At 51.7% G+C, this 21,107-nt stretch overlaps 1 protein-coding gene across 8 annotated transcripts in view; it reads right to left on the bottom strand.

Annotated features, from left to right (window-relative positions):
- SMG6 (SMG6 nonsense mediated mRNA decay factor) overlaps positions 1 to 21,107 on the bottom strand; it is a 201,532-nt gene that overhangs the window by 20,115 nt on the left and 160,310 nt on the right. For all 8 annotated transcript variants that reach the window (XM_044939453.2, XM_044939451.1, XM_025280858.2 and 5 more), the window contains one exon: positions 1,989 to 2,165. In XM_044939453.2, coding sequence (XP_044795388.1) covers positions 1,989 to 2,165 — 177 coding nt within the window. The remainder of the gene's footprint in view (positions 1 to 1,988; positions 2,166 to 21,107) is intronic.

The following is a 21,107-nucleotide window of genomic DNA, read 5'->3' as shown; positions in this document are numbered from 1 at the left end:
TGAGTGGAGTCAGGTCCCTGGCCGGCCTGTGGGAGACACTGCCCCTGCCTGCTCTGATCAGCGATACACAGGGTTATCATGGGGCTCGCGCCGAGCCTGACTGAGGTCAAAAGAGGGTCAGCGAGGCTTGTCTGAGGTTGGCTCAGCTCTCATACCAAACGAGGAAGTGCAGGGTTGTGAAATTACACAGACCAGGGTAAGCAGGGTTTCCCAGGGGCCACTAACACAAAGGAACCCAGGAGGCTCGTGGGAAAAGGAAGAAGTGGGCAGCACAGCGTGGGTCACAACCTTTGTCTGGGCAAGAAGCCTTGGAAGGAGGGAGACAGTGTGGCACAGCAGAGATCTAGGGCCAGGAGCTGGACTGCTCCTTGTGAGGGGCGGAGCCCCGCCCTCTGGGCTTGCCTGCCACCCTGGATCTGGTCCTGCAGGCTCTTGGGCCAGGGGACATCTCCTGCAGTACCCTGGAGAGCTACCTTACTCACCTACTGCCTGCCTCAGCCTTAAAACACGGCTGAGAGCCCACTGGGGCGCTACCCCGCCAGGCTTCCCTCCATGGTGCCCAGGGCTTGGGTGGCACTGCTCTGCCCTGCCCAGAGCCCGGACACCCCGGTGGCTTTAGCAAGCTCACTGGCTCCTCCCATACTGACAGCTCATTCTTTCCCGTTACTCCCTGCCCAGGTTTCATCTGGAGGGCCTGGAATCATGGGCTCAGCTTCATCCCTGGAACTACCTCTCGCCTGGAAGCGGAGCCCTGTGTCATCAGGGGTGGGGTGGGGTTCTCCAGCTATTCCAATGAAGCCGATCCAAGACTGTGCTGCTCTGAAGACTCTGAAGCAAAGGTGGCCACTCTATCACTGCCTCAGATCACCAGCGACAGCATCCAGCTGACATCTGGCTTCCCGGGCCTGCTGCTGATTTCATCCCCGAACCCCGCCCTGCTCCACCGGGCGCTGGAGACCGCCGCAGGCCAAATGACTGTGCTGGCCGACGGCTGACCTGGCCTCTGGCTGCAGTTGCTTCCGTCCCCTCCTTGAGTCCCACGTTCCTTCCCACCTAAGCCCCCTCTGCCTCTAACACTGGCGGGGTGGGGGGCAAAGAGGAGGGTAGAGATGAGCATCAGGCAAGGTGGGCTCTGTGTGCACCCCCAGCAGACAGTCATCCACACCCACACACACAGCAGGGCAGCGGGCAGCAGCAGTAAACACATACACGCACCCACAGTGTCCCAGCTCACACCGACTCACCACCCACAGACGGCGGGGCACTGGCAGCAGTGTTCAGCTTCAGCTGACACACAAGCCCCTGCACACATAGCCGCAGTAACAGTCGCCCCCAGGAAGAAACCTACAAGCACAGTGAGGCCAACACCAGCGGGGCCTGGGGGGTGGGCACTCGGGCTGGTGCACACACATACACGCTCACATACACTGTCTGGAGTGAGTGAGGCAAGGGCTACAGGAACAACCAAGGGCAAACAAACAAGAGGAGAATTCCTTAATCACATCAGGATGTGCAGGAGGGAGGGCGGGAGGGAGCCAGGGAGGGGGTGATTTTCCACACGGGGCCAGCAATGTCAGCTCTTCCTGTACGTGCGCTGGAGGCTGCAGTTCGGGCCTGTGCTGCACTGGGCTCCACACATCCATAAACTTGATCCTCAGCCTGAACCCTAACACTCCCCACCCCCCCGACCCCCTTCCCTAAGCCGCCAGAGCTGCACATTATTAAACTCTTTCTTCCCTCCCTTCTCCAATGCAACATTAAAAAGAAGCATCTGGAACTCGTAGCAGAGCGAGATGGAGGCACTGGGGTGGGACTGGCAGGAAGGGGCACCAGCAGAGTGCACTCCTGAGGAGCCAGCCGGCTGGTCACGTCGGCATCGCCACTGCTCTGAGTGGTTATAAATAGCCAGGGGTCAACGCTGAACCCTGGGCAGCGCGGGGCTGGGGGGAGCCGTCCCTTGGCCACAGCGGGCTCTTCCCGCATTGTACCTCATCTTCCAGTTGTTTTCCCTCTTGGCTTCCCATTTCCTTTCCCATGGTGTCTGGGACGGGTGCCACTGACACATATTTTCCACCCTTGAATGCCAGCAGAGGCTCTTCTTGTCCACAAAGGGCTTCCAGAAAATACTTCAGCACTGTGACCCTTTTGCAGTCGGCTGCAATAACCTACAGGGCGAGAGAGAGAGAAGAAAAACAGCACTTTCTAAAAGAGAAGATGAGAGACATTGACTGGAGACTTAGGGGCACCCGAGAAATGTGTCATCTGCATGGTGGGGGTGCACGGGGAGAGTGAGCCGGAGCGTGTGTATGTGAGATGAGGCCAAAGGCCAAGATCCTTGAGTCACCACCCTCTCCCCTCAGGTCATCTCTAGGGTAGCGGACACCCCCAGCACCAATGACCGTTGTCCTCTGGGGTTTTGCCTCTCTTTGACTTAAGTCCTGATATGGTATCTAGCTGGATAGAAGGAAGGGTGGAGGGTAAGACGCTGATGGTCACAGAACTCGGAGTCCTGGTACTCTCACTGCCACTCTCCATTCTGCTCCCAGCTCCACTCTCGCCAGACTCCTGAGGGGAGAACTTCCGGCCTGAGTGAGAAATGAAGGATGAGGGCTGTCTTGGCTGTTTCATTTCAGGTTTCCCCTGACAGGTTCCTGCCCCACCTAAGAGCTTCTTGTGCTCAAGAGACGGGGGTCCAGCAGGAAACTTGTCAGGAGAAGGGAGACAGGCAAAGCAGGTGGAAGCAGGGTGTTCCACCGAGCTCTGTTCCTCCAGGGGTTTGGGCTGTCCCGCTCCCATGTGGCCACATCAGCACACAAGCCAGTGCTGTCAGAGAAGCTGGGGCTGATTTAGCTGAAATGAAATCAGTGTCTTGAGCAATCATCACATTTGTAAGTGGCTGAGATAAAGTTTCCAGTCACCCTGCCTGGGGTCCTTCTCCTGCGAAACCTGCAAACCCACCTGCTTTGCACCTCCTCGTGCCCTGTCTTCCTCCCTGGCCTCTGGGGTCCTCTTCTCCCTTCTGGGAGGGCACTCACCAAGGAAGGAGAGGGGCCCCCCTTGGATCTGGAGCTCACAAGTAGTGAAGGCCATTCCCACAAGGAAACACTGCGGTGGCCAAATATGCTGCAGGGCGGCAGCCCCTCCATGACCATGACTCCGGCCCCCAACCTGCCACCAACATCATGCCTCCCATCCTATCGTGTGACATGGACTGCCCTGGCTGCTCCGCACAGCGTGGTAACTGACCTGGAGACTGTCTCAGATTGTTTGCTCAGTGGTGCACAGGTGTCTTCGTTATCCCCCTTGCCTGGGTAATAACGCCCGACCCCCTGGTGGCAGAGATTACATCTCGCATTTCCCTGGCAAGGGGCGCCGGGGACAAGCGGGGCACTAGGGAGGCACATGGGAAGGGCTGAGAGGTGCAGGGAAGCCTGGCTGTACCAGAGGGAAAGATGAGGCAGGCAGGATCCAAGTCCGCCAGGAGCCGGTGGAGACGAGCACCACTCTGGCAGCCGGGTGGCTGAGGGAGGCTGACCGCACACGACTGTCAGCCCTGAGCCGTGCGCCTCCATCGTTGGCCACATCTCAGCCTGGATGGAGGCCCAGGACGGAGGCACACGGCTCAGGACTGACAGCGCCTCTGCTGGCCCCACCAACGGCCTGGGCAGCAACTGAGGCCTGAATCGCAGGCTGAATACCTCGACCACCTGGGAGGCTGGCCTGAAAGGTGCTCAGCCACCCGGGAACGGCTGAGGGAAGGACAGCTGTCGTGAGCTTGGGGTGCCCAGTCCTGTGCTTCCAAAGAGGGAAGAAGTGCATGCCGGGCCAGAGCGGGTCACCGTGGGTTCCATCGCGTGTCTTCACACATGGGATGAGGAAGGCTAGAAATACAGAAGCAGGGGCTAAGAGGCATTAAAGAACAGAGCTGAAATGAGTAATAGCCTGGCAGCCAGCACGCACAGCGGCCTCCCTGCATCCCCAGCCTCTCACTTGCAGAGGAAACTTCTGCATTTCCACAAGACTGCCAGTTTCCTCTCTGTGGTCTAATTTTAACCACCTTGTCGTTACAGTGTGTGTCAGCCACCTGACCCCACTGTGACCTCTGACCTTCTGCCCCAGCTACTGCTTGCACTATGGAGAATTATGTAACGGAGCCAGGACTTTCCTTTTCGGTGTGAGGCTGTTGTCACCGAACGGAGAGGAGGTGGGGTGAAGGAGTGAGAGAAGGACAGAGGAAAAACCTGACGGTGGTCCCTGGCATCACCCTGGGGTGAGGGGTACACTGGCGTTCCTGCTGAGTGTGCAGCTGAAATGTGCCCAGGAGACGAGAGTGTGCCTGGGGGTGTGTGTGCTGACAGGCGAGCCGGACAATTCCTGCTGTTAGGGCATGGGCCGGAGGGCACGCCGAGTTCCTGGCCAAGAGGGAGGAAGGCCGCATGTGTGGACGTGGGGCTCCTGGAGACGGGGATTTCCAGGGACGCAGACATCCTGAGCCGGCCCACGGCACATCCTTAGAGGATCGCGGGGAGCTGTCATCTACGTGGACACACACACAGAAGCAGTGTCGCCTGCCTTCCCCAGCCCCTGCTCCACCACCCACCCCCATTTTAGTTTTCACTCTGTTTGGAAGGAACCTGGCTTCCGGGGGCTTCTGTCTGCTGTGGCCATCAGTTCCTCCCAGAGGGCAAGGAACTCCTGGATGATTCTCAAAGGAGCTCTGATCCAATGGGGTCTCTAAGTGGGGTATGAAAAAGAATTCTGCAAGTTTGGAGAGAGAAAAGTCACCCAGCCTTTTGGAAGGGTGTTCTTGCCTTCGTGATCCAACTATGGGGAAGGAAAGCCACGGCTGTACAGTCTCCTTAGGTTTCAGAGTGCACTGCGGGGGTAAGGAGTGGGGCTGGAGTGATCAAGGAGTTGGGAACTCTGAGAGGCAGAAAGTCCAGGGCTTGTCCGGGGGCCCAGAAACACCTTCGGTCTCCAGCCCACTGGCCTGTCTGCTGAAGCCTTCTGCTTTCAGATGGGAGGGACCAGCCCCGCAGGGTAGGTTCCTCCTATACAAAGCCTCCAGCACTTGAGTTGGGCAAGAAAAGTTTAAATGTGTATAAAAAGGGCTGTCACAACAGATGAAGCCCTTTAAACCACCCACAAAGAGCCAACTCCAAGGCGAGCTTTGTCTGGCCAAGGAGGATTTCCTGGTAGCAGAGGGGTTAAAGTTGGGCTCCCCGCTCAGAAAGGAAGGAGCCCAGATGCAGTCTATGACATAATCCCCACAATAGCTCTGTTCGTGAGTACATTTTTCCATTCTGTATCAATGAAAAACAGAGAATGTAAGTGGTATGTACATTGTAGCTCTGGGCAAATTCTAGATTCTCTAGAGGAGAAAGATCTGGGCTGTAAACAGGTGGGGCTGGACCAGTGATGGAGGTAAGGAAAAGGCCTGGTGGCCAGGGAACACCTGGGGAACCTAAGACCTGGGGAACCTGAGACCTGCACCTTCCTGGGGCAGTCATCGTCCTCCTGGAGGGACTCATGGTGCAGGAGACTACGAGGAACTCCAAAGTTACTGAACAAAATGCCTCTCATGTCTCACTCCAGTCAGCTCTGAAAGGAGACTGGGGCTCTCAAGAGAAGCCACCGCCAGGAGAAGCCTACACACCACAAGAAGAGTAGCCCCTGCTAGCCGCAACTAGAGAGACGCCTGCACGGCAACGAAGACCCAGCACAACCAAAAATAAATAAAATTTAAAAAGAAAGAAGGAAAGGAAACTGGGGCTCTGGGTCAGGGAAGGGCTTAAAGAAGGGCACCCAGAGAAAGCCCCTTCCCCTCCCCTGAAGGCCGTCTGGGGCAGCGTGCCCTGCCGGTGGGAACTGAAACCTCGAGCTTCAGGGCTCCAGCTATCACCCGGGTTAGGTCCACACGCAAAGAACCCAGCAGAAAGGAAAACTGAAAGTGAGATGTGGCTGGCGATATGGGAGCCTAGCCTGTCCTGGGCTCAGTCCCTTCGAGAGAGATAACGTGAGCGTGCATGTGGTGAGTGGAGGCTGGTGCCCAGAGGAAGGTGAGGTCTAGAGGAAAGCAGGAAGAAACCGCCAGGGTAAAGAGAGAAGAGGGAAGGCAGTCTGGGGCATATCTTGGGTGGGGTGGTGGATGAGCAGAGAACGAATGGTGTTCTCTGAAAACCGGTGGGTCTCCATGGCCACACAGCAGAGCATCAGCACAGCCTGTGCAGAGATGCCTTGAAGAAACAGAAAAACAGATCTAAGCTGTCTTATGGAAGGCGGTGGAGGGAGAGGGAGCGACGGGGAACTGAGCAGCAGGTACCACAGATGCATGTTAAGTTGTGAGACTTAACAGCAGCTAGGGAAGGGGAGGAGGGGCCAGAGAGCTGAACCAGGCCTCTGGATGCAAGCTCCACGGAATGAGGGACTCGCTGCATCTTTATTGGGCCCCCGTTTTCTCCAGACAGGCCTCCTGGAAGGCACAGACACTGGAGCGGCTGGCTACATTTTGCAAAACGTCTTTTTCTAAACTTTTGGTTTGGGGCGGTCAGAATTTAAACTTGCTCTATCAGCCAGTTCTATTTTTTCTTCTTTTCTGGTTTTAAAAAGTCTTGCTTGCTACTGCTCCTCTGGTTACAGAGAAAAATCACACGGGTTTTCCCCTACAAACTCAAGTTTACAGGTTATTTTTCTTGTTTCTCTAAATGGAGCCAATTACTTTCACATTTGTTGAAACCTTCAATCAAACTTTATAGCTTGTTAATTTCACAGAATGTCCTTAGAGCAAATAAGATGCAGACAGAAAAGTGAAGTCTTGCTGAGATTATTAAGAAATTTTAACATAGCCTATAAATCCACGAACATGGCTGGTAAAACACAGGCCTGCCCCGCTGGCTGCTGAGGTCAATTAGCAATGGGTTAATTATCATCTTTAATAAGCCAAGCCAGCATGATTGGCTACAAGAAACTGACTTAGACTACAGTGTTGTCACAAACTGAGAACCTCCAGTGATACACGACTCATCCTCACAGGAGACCGAAGGGTGGGTCGGTCATCCTGGAAGGATGATTCTACAGTGGCCGAGGGTGGGTCAGCCTGAGAAGAGGTCTGCCAATGAAAGTTCAGACACAGGGAATCCTCTGGAGCTGGGGGGACAGAGGAAAGGGGTTATTCACATTCCTAGGGGAGGGAAGCTGGCTTTGAGGATGCACAATCTCTCTGAAGTCCAAGGCAGCTGCTCACGATGAGGGGGAAACAGATACTCCCAGCCCAGCTGAATCAGGACGGATGGGTACCGGACTGTGAGAGAGGGTCACAGGTCAGAGGGGAAAGGAGGGAAGAACCTGGCAGGCGCTGAATGACAAAGTGGACAAGGAGAAAATGTCTGGGTCCTTGTGCCAGACATGGATCCTGACAAGCCCCGGGTATCCTGTCCCAGGGCCTCCACTTGGTCAGCGGGTCACTTGCTCCCCATCTCTGCTGCAGCAGGACCCCACTGCTTCCAGCACAGGCCTGGCCCTCAGTCTCTTTTGATCCCAGTGTCCAGACTCAGTGCTACGGTTGGTCTGCGCCAGCTGAGGGGTCTACGCGTCACAAGGCGAAATGCTCACATCATCGGGCAAACCCACCCCGCAGCAGCCACACCATTCCACACGTCTGGTCCCAACAGCTGTGTTTTCTTCTTCGTGAAGGCAATGCGGACCCGTTACCAATCAGCTGGCAAGGCGCAGATGCCTGTTCAGAGTGAATGGCAGCCAGCTTGCCCCACCCCACCACACCTCCCCCACTGTGTACTTGTGTGTGCGCGCACGCACTGGCCTTAAGTTTCCTAGAGAGGGGTGGGTGGGAACTGGCAAATGGTCAGGTGGGAAGACTTGGTAAGGGTGAGAGAGATGGAGATTATGTTCACACTGGGAAGAGAGGTGGGAGAACAGAGGAGAAGTGGAGCATACACTGGTGGCAAGAAGGTAAGTACAGAAGGAAAAACAGGTCCATGTTGGGAAGAGGCAAGTTGAGGTCATAGAGCAGCTTGGTGAAGAGCCTGGGCTTCATAGTTGGAGGTCTAAATTCAAGTGCTGATGGACACTTTCTAGCTGTGTGTCCTTAGGCAAGTTACTCAATGTCTCTGAGCCCCGGCTCAAAGCTGTTTGAGAGAGATAATGCATCTCAAATATCCAGCAGGTTGCCTGGGCTCAGAAAGTGCTAAATACATGAGTGGCTGTTATGCGTCTTCTTCTGTGCTGCCCTGCTCTGCTCAGGGGCAGGAGGGGGACTCTGTCTGACACCACGGAGACGTATGGAAGCCAGGCTCAGAGGTAAGGGCACACGGCCCCGGGCTGAGGGGAAAGGCCCTGGAATGCTCACCTGGCTGCTGAAGCTGCTGAAACAGTTTATTTTAAGCTAAGGTGTTGGATCCAGGTGACTGGACAAGGCACTTGGTGGAGGGAAGGGCCAGCCTTTCTGCAGTGGCCCCTTTCCTACTGTCTTCAAGGACTCGGGACCTAACCACAGGCCTGCATGCTTTCTATAGGACTCCAGAGGGGCCCCCAGGGCCAGGGCTTTAGGACAAGCGCGGCACTAATGCACACACCACAAGTAAGGTCCTGCGGTGAATCACAGCTGTCTTAACCCTCTGGCCCCTTCCTATTGGGGTGTGGGTGGCAGATCTGCCTCTGTTAATGGTATCCTCCCTACATGAGACAAGCTGCATCCTTGCTCCAGGTCTCTCGACACAAGAAAAACAATTTCTACCCACCTGAATTTCCTGAGCTTGGACATTCTAAACAAAGCGAGAGAGGAGTCCTGGCTCTCCTGGGTAGAGGACAGCTGGCTCTTCTTGAACTGTTCCCTCGTGGAAAGAAACTACCTTTTTTCTTCCCCTGGAGCTCTAAGCTCCGACTGTATGAGCAAGGTGCATTCTCAACAGTGAGTGCGTTGCAGGGAGCAAGCTATAGGCAGCAGTAGCTCGGGCTGCAGTCCAATCGGCTTCCCCTGCAGAGGCTCTGAGAGCAGCCACCCGCACTGGCAGGGGCTGGGCGGATACTGGCACTGCCAACACAAGCCTTTCAGGTCTGGCTGGCTTCAGCTGCTCTGAAACCTGGAGCTCTGGCACTGGGGCCCTCACTCACTGAACCAGCAGGGGAGGCTACAAGCTCAGCCCCTGGGGAGGAAAGGCCTGAGTCTGTCTCAGTCTGCAAATATCCACATGCAGTCGGCTTCTACACTGCCGGTTAGTTCTGGGCCAGGAGCACGGTATCTGGAGCTCTGGTTGCTCTGAGCCACTTGCCTCTTTGCCTTCCAGACAGCCAGCATCAGGAGGCCGCCCCCCTGGGTTCGTGTGCACGCTCCATCACCCAGTTTGCTTCTGGTTTTATTTATGTGTGTGTGGATGAATGCTGAGACCTGCAGCATTCAACACACCCAATCACCACTCAGCTCCACAGATGCTTACCAAGTGTCTACTGTGTGCACGAGGCCCCATTCTAGACCGTGAGGATTCAGTAGAAGGGGGTGGGGCACATTCAGAGCAGGTGAATCAAGCTGCCAGGAGAGAAATACCTGCCCCAACAAAGACTGACAGCACCCAAAAGGGCAGAATTCTCATTTCTCTTCTTCAAGGGAAGAGGAAGAGGAAGCCTGGGGAGAAGCAAAAGCCCTTTGTAGAGACTGGGCACACGCTCCTTTATCCCTTTTAGGCGGAGAGAGCCTGAAGTCTGGAGGGATAAATCCCTCGGGCTCAGCCTTGGCACCAGGTGAAATCCCTCTCTCTTTCAACGCTCCCCACGGTCCGTGCGAGGCCTCCCCACCAGACATCTCCTCACTCCCTCCTCGTTGTTTCTCCCTAACCCCCAACTCCAGGTACCCCTGTTCAACATTCCCCTGCATGCCATTTGCCCCCTGGTACCTCTGAGACTAAAGATGACTCCCCAAACTGCCTCGACCTACAGGCCTTTACTTCCATGCAATCAATTCATTCCCTCACCTTCCTTTAAGTGTGATTCAAACTCTTTCTTTTTAAGAAGTTATTGTCCAGCCTGCCGGCCCACTGCCCACACATTTTCCCTAAGGCTCTGCTATGTGACAGGGATCATGACAGGCATTTTGTGCAAGAATAGAATAAGGCAGGACTTCCCAGGCGGTCCGGTGGCTAAGACTCCACATTCCCAATGCAGGGGGCCCAGGTTCGATCCCAGGTCAGGGAACTAGAGCCCACATGCTGCAACTAAAGATACTGCATGCCATAAAGAAGACTGAAGATCCCGAGTGCCACAACTAAGACCCAGGGAAGTCAAATAAATAAATATTAAAAAACAAAACAAAACATACACGGTTTAAAAAAGACAGAACAAGGCAGATGCAGTCCTTGACTTCACAGGACTTTCAGGCCACGGAGGGATCTGACAGTAACCTGGCACTGACCTCTTCCAAATCCCCAGATGCCCCTCCAGCACCTACGGGCTAGCCCCCACGTCCTCCGCCTCTTCTCCGACAGCACGGGGAGCCCTCCACACCTGTACGGACACCACAAAGTGAGCTAGCAGTCACTCAGAGCCTCCCTGGAACCCGCTACGTCTCCCAGCGAGCCAACCCTTTCCTGTCTATGTCGGGTGCAGAGGACTCAAGAGCCTCTTAAAACCATTATCGCTTCATGTTGAAGACATATATACGTAATTTTTCTTATGGCCTACTTAACAGATTCTTTTTCCTATTAACTTTCATCCTGACCATGCTGTGTGAGAGGTCCATTACTGCTCTCAGTCTACAAGGGGGTTCGTTCCCTTCTAGGGAACCTATCCCACCTTTGGACTGTTCTCATTAGTGGAAATGTCTATCCCTTTCAAGCCCAGATCTGCCTCCCTGTGCTTCCAATTCTGTTCTGTGGGGCCACGACAAAGTTCTTAATTCTGCTTCTGTCTGACCGGCCTCCAATTTTTTTGAAGTCTACTCTGTTACACCTTCTCTAGGCTAAACAGTCCCACTTCCTTCCACTGCTCCTCACTTCAACCATCTCAACATCCTGGGGATTCTCTCACTAAGACTTTCACTGAGACGAATGTCTCCTGTAGGGAGTGCCCACGTGCGGTCTGGCAGCAGAGAACAGAGCACACAGCTCCTCCCTGTTCTATCCTGGACACCTCAACTCTGCAAATCGGACGAAAAAGCACATGTTCTGCTGTTCACCACTTTGCCCTAGTGACACATTGTGAGCTTTTAATCAACAAATCCCCAAAGTGTTTTCACATATGTGGCTAAATAATATCTCCCCCCACTGCGTGCAAGCCCTCCACTATTTCCCTTTATCACATTCCTTCACTGAGGCCTCCCCAAGCTATAAAAACCCCATTATTCAGTATTGTCCTGCACACTACTTGCTGGGTGTGCTGACTTTCTGGATAAAGTAGGATTTTAGGTTTATTCCTATTGGATTTCATGTAATTATTTACTTCTTTCATTGGAGCCTATCAAGTTCTCTTTGGGTCCTTCATTTATCATCTGAGAATGCCACCTTCCTTCTCAAGTTCGTGACATCCATAAATTTCATCTGTTTATGCTTCACAGTATCTTTCTCCCATTAGGCTATCCTGTTTTCTCTTAAGGAAGGCTCTTGAGGACAGGCATGTAATCTGTATGTGTGCGTGTGTGTATTTAAAGAAAAATCTATCTGCTGCCTCTAAAATACACTATGGGTAGTCGGACGACATGGATGGCCGACTGTGCGAGGCTGACGGCAACTCTGGGACCTGAGGACAACTCCAGGCGCCACGATCGTGGGGGCGGGGGTGCTGGCCACACTGTATAACCGTGAATCACGCTCCTTGTGCTGTACAACGGGACACCCTGGACAGACTCAGAGACGCTCCTTTCTGCTTTGGGTGGTGCTCCCCATGGAGATTCAGGCTCCATAAGGAATGATGCTCTCTTTTGACAGGCTACCTACAGAGTTTCTAGTTTGAAATAAGATATCATGAGAAGCCAAGCTCTGGGCACGTCCTGCCTTGTCTTCACTGCAGGCTGGTGCCCTAGGGCAAGGTACAACACACCTCAGCAAGAGGTGAGACTCATTCTCTTCAAAGCACTGATGTCATGCTTGGAGGAAAACATTACACCTGTATCTTGAGAATCCCCATGGCATATTAAAAATACAGTGAAGAGAATTTCCCTGAGTTTAGGGCTGAGGCCTGAGGCCACCGTAAGCTGCATTTTCAGGTTCTACATCTAGCGGCCTGAGTCCCAAGTCGCACAGGGCCTCATGGCTGGAGACACGACAAACGTGGGTAATAACTAAAGTGAACTGAAGTCTATTTATAGTTTGATAAGGTTTAAGTAAGCCAAATGCCGGGCATATACAAGCTGTTCAATAAATATTAGCTCCCCTTTCTTCACCCCTGAGTGCTAAAAAGCATTTTAAAAACCACCTGCACTGAATCACACAGGGAACTGGTTAAAAATGCTGATTCCTGGACTCCACTTTGGACTAAATAAATTAGTATCTCTGGGGACAGGGCCTCGGAATGTGTACTTTAAGTAAGCGTTCCTGTTATTAACACTTAGGAACGCTGCAGTTGGAGAATCACTGCTTTAAAGGCTGGAAGACTAAGAGGAGGCAGCCGCAAGTTTAGTCCACCCTTCAAATGCAACTCTGGGGAAGGTACAAAGAAACAGGCTACGTTTTTCACGGCAGTCTTGAATCTAGAAACCCTCAGCACCCTATGAAGCAGCAACTATTATATTCAGATAATGATACTAGAGATGAGAAAAAATTAATGAGATGTGAAGCCAGATGCAATGACTTCCTAGGCCAGCATTCTTTCTACCTCACCAGACCCACTTCCTGCAAGAGAACCACTGGGGCTTCCCAGGCACAAAAACAAAACCTGCTGCATGCGGCTCTACCCATCACAACCATGCACGGTGCCTCATCTAATCCTTTCAACACCCCACGAGGCTGATGCTGTCAGAACCTCTATTTTACAGACGAGGAAACCAAGGCACAGAGGAGGAATGTGCTCAGGTTCAGGCGGCTGGTAAGTGGAGGGGCTGGGAATGGGCCCCTGCTTGGAGCGCTCCAGCCGCCCCAGCCCTCGATGGGCCTGAAGCATCACCTGTGCTTCAGCCAGAGACTCTTACAGTCTCCGCAGGGAAAAGGGCTGATCATAAAAAAAACCCAAATGGGGCAGCCTCTTGCCGCTGATCTTGGGGCCCGAAGCATCACCTGTGCTTCAGCCAGAGACTCTTACAGTCTCCGCAGGGAAAAGGGCTGATCATAAAAAAAATCCAAATGGGGCAGCCTCTTGCCGCTGATCTTGTGAAGATAGAACTCCCGGGCTTGCTACACTTCTCTGGGGCAGCCAAGCTGCTACAGGACTGGAGGGACGTTCACTGCATGCTCTTCTGCGTGATGGTGGGCAAGTCACCCCATTCAGTTTGCAGAGACGAAGGTGATCCCAAAGGTCTCTTTCCATTTCCAGGGGTTTCTCTGACTCGGGGCAGTCATCTTGGGAAGGAGAGGGAGACGGTTCTGCCACTGGCCTTGATGCTGGAGCCTGGCTCTGTCATGGGGGATGGTGCCAAGAGCTGGGTTTGGCCTTTTTGGAAAGAAGGGCTGAAGATTCAGAATCCGAACTAACAGTGAGAGCCGGGAGATAATTCCGGATGGGAAAAGATGGTACAGGTTCTTCTCATATGGTTGGCCCCTCAGGGAGACTCGGAGGGTTTTATGAATCATTAGCACAGAGCTCCCCTCTGGCCACAGAGCAGAGGAAGAAACATCAGACCAGTTTATAAAGCTCCAGAGCGGAAAATTTCTGGTGGTGTCCAAGCTAAGTTTTTTGGCTTTCTGTGAAGTTTGGAAAGACTTATACTGATGTTTTAATCACCTGTTTAGTGTTCTGAAGACTCTTGTCAGCGGCTCACTGAGCCGGCTCCAGCAGGCAGTGGGAGCTGCTGGCACATGCACTGGGCTTGTCCTGTGAGCCGTTTCTTTCCCATGGCCGTCTCTGACACCCCGCAGCTCCCACCAGGCCTATGGGAGGGTACAAGCCAAGCCAGTGTGCCCTGTAGGAGGCAGAGGACAAGGTTTCTGGACTACTTCTCACCAGAGCGGAGGCCAGGAAGGGCAGCTTAAGAAAAGTCAAGGTGGGAAGAGAGAAGGGGCGGTCTCAGGGGACAAGTCTGCCTCTGGCGGGCACTGAGGAAACGGCTTGCCGTCCAGGAGAACCACCGTCCAGACGTTCTAAAGCCCCTGGGTACTGATCATGAAAAGACAGTCTCACGAGTGAAAAAGAAAACTGAACAAACTCAGGGCAGGGCACATTCTAGAAACAAAAACTCATGAGCATGCAAGAAGCCCGTTAAGGAGGTTCAGGGCAGCAGCGTGCAGACCAAGTCAGCACTTTACTTCTGCAGTTTGCATGGGTCACAACATCTCGGTGGCGGAAATAGCCCATTTTACTGGGAAAGCTGTGCTGGAGATGAAGTGGTGGCTGATGGTTGCTAGGCACCACACTATTTCATCTGATTATCACAGTAATCCTGGGAGACAGAAAGAGGAAGAAGAAACTGAAGCCCAGAGGAAACAAACATCCAGTCAGGGGCAAAGCTGGAATTTAAACCCATTGTGTCTTACTCCGGGCTTCCCAGGTGGTGCTAGGGGTAAAGAACCCGCCTGCCGATGCAGGAGATAGATACAAGATACGTGGATTCGATCCCTGGGTCAGGAAGATCCCCAGGAGGAGGGCATGGCAACCCACTCCAGTACTCTCTTCTTGCCTAGAGAATCCCACGGACAGAGGAGCCTGGCGTGCTGCAGTCCATAGGGTTTCACAGAGTCAGACATGACTGAAGTGACTTAGCACACACACAGCACGTGTCTTACTCCAAAGTCCATTATACTCTGTAACCTCTTAGGAAGTAAAGGTATTTTTGGAGAAAGGGACCTACTGCGAGTCCTTTTCACTCAAGGATATATTGCCCCGCCCGCCCCCAGCTCAGCAGGAGCCCAATGGCCCACTCCCAAAACAAAAGAAACAATTCTGGTGAACTCACATGCAGATGAAGAGGAACCAAATGGGAGCTTGGCTAAGCTATAGGCAAAAGCTGCTGCTGCTAAGTCGCTTCAGTCGCGTCTGACTCTGTGCGACCCCATAGACGGCAGCCCACCAGGCTCCCCCGTCCCTGGGATTCTCGAGGCAAAAACACTGGAGTGGGTTGCCATTTCCTTCTCCAATGCATGAAAGTGAAACGTGAAAGTGAAGTCGCTCAGTCGTGTCCGACTCTTCGTGACCCCATGGACTGCAGCCTACCAGGCTCCTCCGTCCATGGGATTTTCCAGGCAAGAGTACTGGAGTGGGGTGCCACTGAGCAGTGACACTCAAATCAAAACATTCTTGGGCTATCTGCTCTATCATTCAGCTCATTTCATTTATTTCCCTGGACACAGCGCAGGTTAAGACCTCACCTGGTCAGCTGATGAGCTGAATGAATATGGGAAACTTGTCACTATGGGATGCCAAGTTAAGACACACACGTGAGTAGCCCCAGAAAGTTCTCGGCAGTCTTGGACTCGGGATGGACTGTAGAGAAAAAAGTCCATCAGAGAGCCTGGGGACAAGACAAAGGAAGTCAAAGCTCCTTCCTGGTACCCACAGGCTCCACAAATCTGTCAACCTGAGAAACTTCTACGGTGAGAGCAACAGGGTGTGTGGTTCATCTAGCAATCCTTGATCCTGGAGCAATATATGAAGGCGGAGAAGAGAGAGAACAATAGTTTCCTTCTCAGTAGAGAGGCCAGGCTGAGGGAGGAGATGCTGAGAGACCGAGTTCTCATAGGATTTTCCCTTTCCTTCTCTTCTGCTCTTTCCAGGGGATGCTTCTTCAACTGCCTGCTCTCTCCAGCTGAGAGTTAACTTCCCTCCGCCTGGCCAGACCGCTCCACACACAGCACCATTCCCTGCCCTATTATGCCCGAGTTCAAGCAGATAAGCTGCCAACAGGGCTTCTAATGGAGGAAGGGAGGGGGACTCTCCAGGGAACTCCGCTTTCTGAGGGAAAGGAGACTTGTACCACAGCAAAAGGCACACACTGCCCTTCCTCAGTGACCTCAGAGAGGAATCTACTTACAAAGGCTGCAGTTGGAGAGGGAAGTGGGAGAAGGGAGGGAGACCGTGACCAGAGAGGTCGCAAGTCCCACTGGAATAACTGGGAGGACAAGGAAAAGGCCGCCTTGTCACGAGGACAGAACTGCTCGGACCCCTCTGATATGACGGAGGGAAGGCGGGTGCTGAGGCGGTGCCTGGGGCAGAAGCTCGCGGACCACTGCGTCGTATGTGGGGACATGCAGGAGAAAACACTCTGAAGCTGATGACAAGGCAGACAGGAAACTTCCGTGTCCTTGCTGACAGGAAAGAAAGAGTGAAATTCTGGATCTTCTCTCCTCGGCAGGATTTCTAATAGGCGTCTGAGGCTCACCCGCTTCCCAAGGATGTGCTGACAGCTGGGAATATTGCCCTTCAGGTCAGGCAGAGCAGGGATCTAGGCCTCTCCAGGAGTTCACAAGAGGCTCAGTAAGGACTCAGACCATGATCCAAAACACAAACGGGACTGCCACTTCCTGCTGGGTTTCCATGCTGTAAAAAAGTGGGGGAGAGATGCCAACAGCAAAGTGCTCAGCCTCCTTTGGAAAATGGAGTATGCGATGTAGCCGGCTCCAGGCTCTGACTTGTAAATCTAAGTGAGAACTAGTTGCTAGCTGTAGAGGATTACAGTGTTCAGGAGACACTCCACCACCCAACCTGCCAGCCTTTCTGCTCCCTGCCTGTGGATTCTAGGGAGCTGAAGACAAAGCTGTCTGGGGCCTCCATGGGACAGGCAGCCTGGGGCTCTGGCAGCTCCTCTGGACCTCGGTTCACTGTCCTGTGTTCTTAAACAGCTTTGATGGAACAAGCCATCTGTGAGGGCTATTTAGCTTGGAACTGGAAGAGGGTGAGGATGTGGAAAAAATAAATCGGGCAGCTAAAGGATGGGGCCAGAGAGAGAGAGAGAGAGAGAGAGGGCAGGTGGCATGTTCACGGGACTAAGTGCCAGGGCCGAGAGGAGGGTGGGACTGCAGAGCAACGGTGCCGAAGGAGGCCAGCATGGGAGGTGCTAGGGCACCCAGGACAGCATGACTTTATTTCCAAAGTGGTGTCTGCCATTCTCCTTCAAGGGCTCACAAACCCTCACTTGCAGATGTCTGTGATGGGAGACTCCTGGGCTAACACAGCTGTTAAGCGCCCCTGCTTTGCCATCTGATACATGTATACCTGTGGCGGATTCATTTTGATATTTGGCAAAACTAATACAGTTATGTAAAGTTTAAAAATAAAATAAAATTCAAATACACACACACACACACAAAAAAAGAATCCAAAACCATGTCATTTGAATAAGGATCAAAAAAAAAAAAGAAAAGAAAATCAACCTGAGTTCTGCCTAATTTCTAGCAGGGCCTGGGCCTGCATCTTAGCCTAAAAGGCAAATCTAACAGTTTTTCGACATCCAAAGCCACAAGATAACGGCAAGAGCTGAAAGAGTGGAAAAGTGAGATGGTGGGGGATCCTTATGAATTACAGAAAACAGCAACAGAAACACATAAACTGCACGGCATGGGGGGAGGATACATGGGAATCTGATCCAGGACCGGACTGTACCTGGTCGTTTCTTTGGAGTCGTCTTAACCGCTCCTCCAATCAGTATAAAGAATATGTATATGGGCTTCCCTGATGGCTCAAATGGTAAAGAATCAGCCTGCAATGTAGGAGGCCCAGGTTCAATCTCTGGGTCCTGAAGATCCTCTGGAGAAGGAAATGGTAGCTCACTCCAGCATTCTTGCCTGGAGAATTCCATGGACAGAGGAGCCTGGTGGGCTACAGTCCATAGGGTCGCAAAGAGTCAGATACGACTAAGCGACTAACACTTTCAATTTCATATATATATGTGTATATACACACAGAGAGAGACTTCTATATTTAAAATCTAGGTGTTTTCACATATGTTATCTCATTTAATCCATGTCAAAATCTTAGGAGGGGACTACTAGCATTCCCATTTCACAGAGCATAAACTCAAGCCCAGATGGAATGAATAACTTAGGTGTAGTTTTCTTATGATCTGAATGGAGCAGAATGAATATTATGACTCGTAACAAGACTTTTAATCAGACTTTTCTGCAGGTCATTCTGGCAAAATGGCATTAGCATTGATGGTGTCTCATCTGATCTATTCTCCTCGCAGGATTTGAAAAAGAGACCAAAAAAGCTGCTGCTGGAGTCTATTTCTGATTCTTTACCAAGTCTTTCCAAGTCATCAGACTAAGAACAGGCTTAGAGACAGTGAGCCAGCAACTCTGAATGCTGTTTACTTGACATACACACACAGAAAGACATACAAACAATTATAAACTGCTTAGTATAGTTTCAGTTCTTCATGCTAGTAAGACAGAGACACAAAATTTCTGTACCAGCCTGTACTAGTGAAGCCTACACAGAGCCTAAACTGTTTTAAAATGGATGACACAGAGCTAAAACTGAATCCCGTCACTGAATTCTGTTACATAGACTAAAGTCATTCTTGCTGCTGACAAAGCAGAAGAGAAGTTCAACGACAGCATCTCTTCTAGGAGCCACTGAAGACATGGTGGCACCTGGGCTTCAAGTACCAGGACAAATGGAAGCTGTTCAGTAATAGCTTAAACACAAGACACGTAGTAAAACACAAAAATCAAAACGAAGAGTACAAATGGCTGAATTTTAAAAACAACCTTCCCACCTCTCGTTTCTACAGCTTCTGCCAGCCTTGTTGCCAGCTTCTGGGGTGGCCAGCAGAGGTATTTATGCACATACTGCCATGTGTGATTAACTATGGCTCTATACCTTTTACATATATTTATATAAATGGTGATATACACATTGCCATTAAAAAAAAAAAAAACAAAACTTAACAGCATATCTGAGAGATTGTCAACATCATTTGTGTAGCACATTTCATACCAAATGCTAAAGATCATCAACAGTAAGGTTCTGGAATAGATCCAGAAAACCAACCATGTTTATTGCAACGGAATCTCTCAGTGTTGGGATGACTCAAAGACTCAGCAAAAGCAGCAAGGGAAAGCAGACAGACGAAAACTGTTCATCAGTAAAGTCCATCAGTCACCATCAGGTCCGACACGCCCGGGAGTGCTCAGCAACCACAGACCCTCAACCAGGCAGGGTCTCAAATGACAACAGGTTTGGGTCACGAGGACTGCACTGACATATGCAGAAAGAATGCGAGGGCTTCCCTGGTGGCTCAGTGGGAAAGAATCCTCCTGCCAATGCGGGAGACATGGGTTCGATATATGTAAAAGGTATAGAGCCACAGTTAATCATACATGGCAGTATGTGCGCAAATACTTCTGCCGGCCACCCCAGAAACTGGCAACGAGGCTGGCAGAGGCTGTAGAAACGAGAGGTGGGAAGGTTGTTTTTAAAATCCAACCATTTGTACTCTTCATTTTGATTTTTGTTTTTTTACCAGATGCCTCGTGTTTAAGCCCGTGAGTCACAACTGTCGATCCTGTCTGTGCTCTGGAGCTTGGGAGCCGCAACTACTGAGGCCACGTGCAGCAGCTCCTGAAGCCCACGCAGCTGAGAGCCTGTGCTCCGCAACAAGAGAAGCCACCACAGCGAGAGCCCACATGCTGCCGTGAAGGACAGCCCCTGCTCGCCGCAATCAGAGAAAAGCCTGCACACCGATGAAGACCCAGCACAGCCAACATGAGTAGAAGTATATATATAAAAAAGAAAGGGAACAGTACACGTATGTGCTCCAGCCTGCACGCTGCCCCGACTCCCACAACACAGCAAACAACATCAGGAGGGTCCTCAACAAAACTGAAGGCCAGAAACAAAACACTGTCACACTTTCTAATGAAAATTAAGTTGTGTTAATTCCATCTCCACTTGTAACCCGGGTTTTATGGCAGGAGGTACACCTGAAGGCACGTGCACGGTCTGCAAGTGCCTGTCTCCCTAGCAGGGACTTTACGCAGATGCCACACAACTGTAGGGTATTTGAGGGGCTTCCGGCTGATCTCACAGTCTGAGCTTCTGCTGTGACGGTACCCTATTCCAGGGATCAGGGGACAACAACTCTTTGGCTCCCCGGACTGTACTTCGTCAAACATTTTCAAGTATTCTACTGAATTCATTCAATAAATATTTATTAAGCATCTGCTCTGCACAGGAGGGTTTATTTGAGACACGAGGGATACAATAGTCAATAAAATTATGTTCATGTTGTCATGAAGCTTAACATTCTTGGGAAACGAGAAACAAGCAAACAAATACAGGGACAAGTAGTGGGAAGAACTAGGAAAAAATAAAGTATGGTAAGAGGGACAGAGAGCAAAAGGCTAGCAGAGAAGGCAGCTGTTTAATCTAAGACTGACAGAAGAAGGCTCCTAGATCAAGTGCTGTTTGATCAGACGTGAAGGAGTGAGCCACAGAGCAGAGATGGCCTTACCTTCTGGGTTAGGTACCCAGAGCACCAGGGAATCCCTTCTCTCCTAACAAGGACTGCCAGCTATGCAGTGTGAAGGAAGGGGCAGGGGCCTGCTCTTCCAGCCCGGCGGGGTGAGAGGAGAGGCCTTTGAGAGCTCATGCAGCTAGCACGCCCTCCATGCAGTTTCTGGATAGTTTCCATCACAGATGAGAGTTTTATGTTGAATTTTAAGTTGACCACAAATATTTAACTTCCCTGGGCCACAAATGCAGTATCTTCTCTGTGGTTTAGCTGGCACCAAGTACATATTTACGAATCTCTATATGTCTGCCTGTTATTTAAATTTCTTACAGAAGTGCCAAGGTCTTCAGTTGTGATTTATCCCCTCGCATTCCATATGAGTGGGGCTGAACCCTGATCAGGCCTAATTCTTGGAGAAAGGAGGTGTCTTTAACATTGAAACTCAGGGTCTTCTGAGTTACATTTTCCTATTACTGCTTTCCACCTCAAAAAATATTACTGGGGGGTGGGGGTCCTGTTCTGGGTTCTCGTATTTGAATTACAAGGTAGAAAATGTAAACTTTCT

Source organism: Bubalus bubalis, chromosome 3 (assembly GCF_019923935.1).
Source record: "Bubalus bubalis isolate 160015118507 breed Murrah chromosome 3, NDDB_SH_1, whole genome shotgun sequence".
NCBI lineage: Eukaryota > Metazoa > Chordata > Mammalia > Artiodactyla > Bovidae > Bubalus > Bubalus bubalis.
This window is presented reverse-complemented; position numbering and strand designations above follow the sequence as displayed.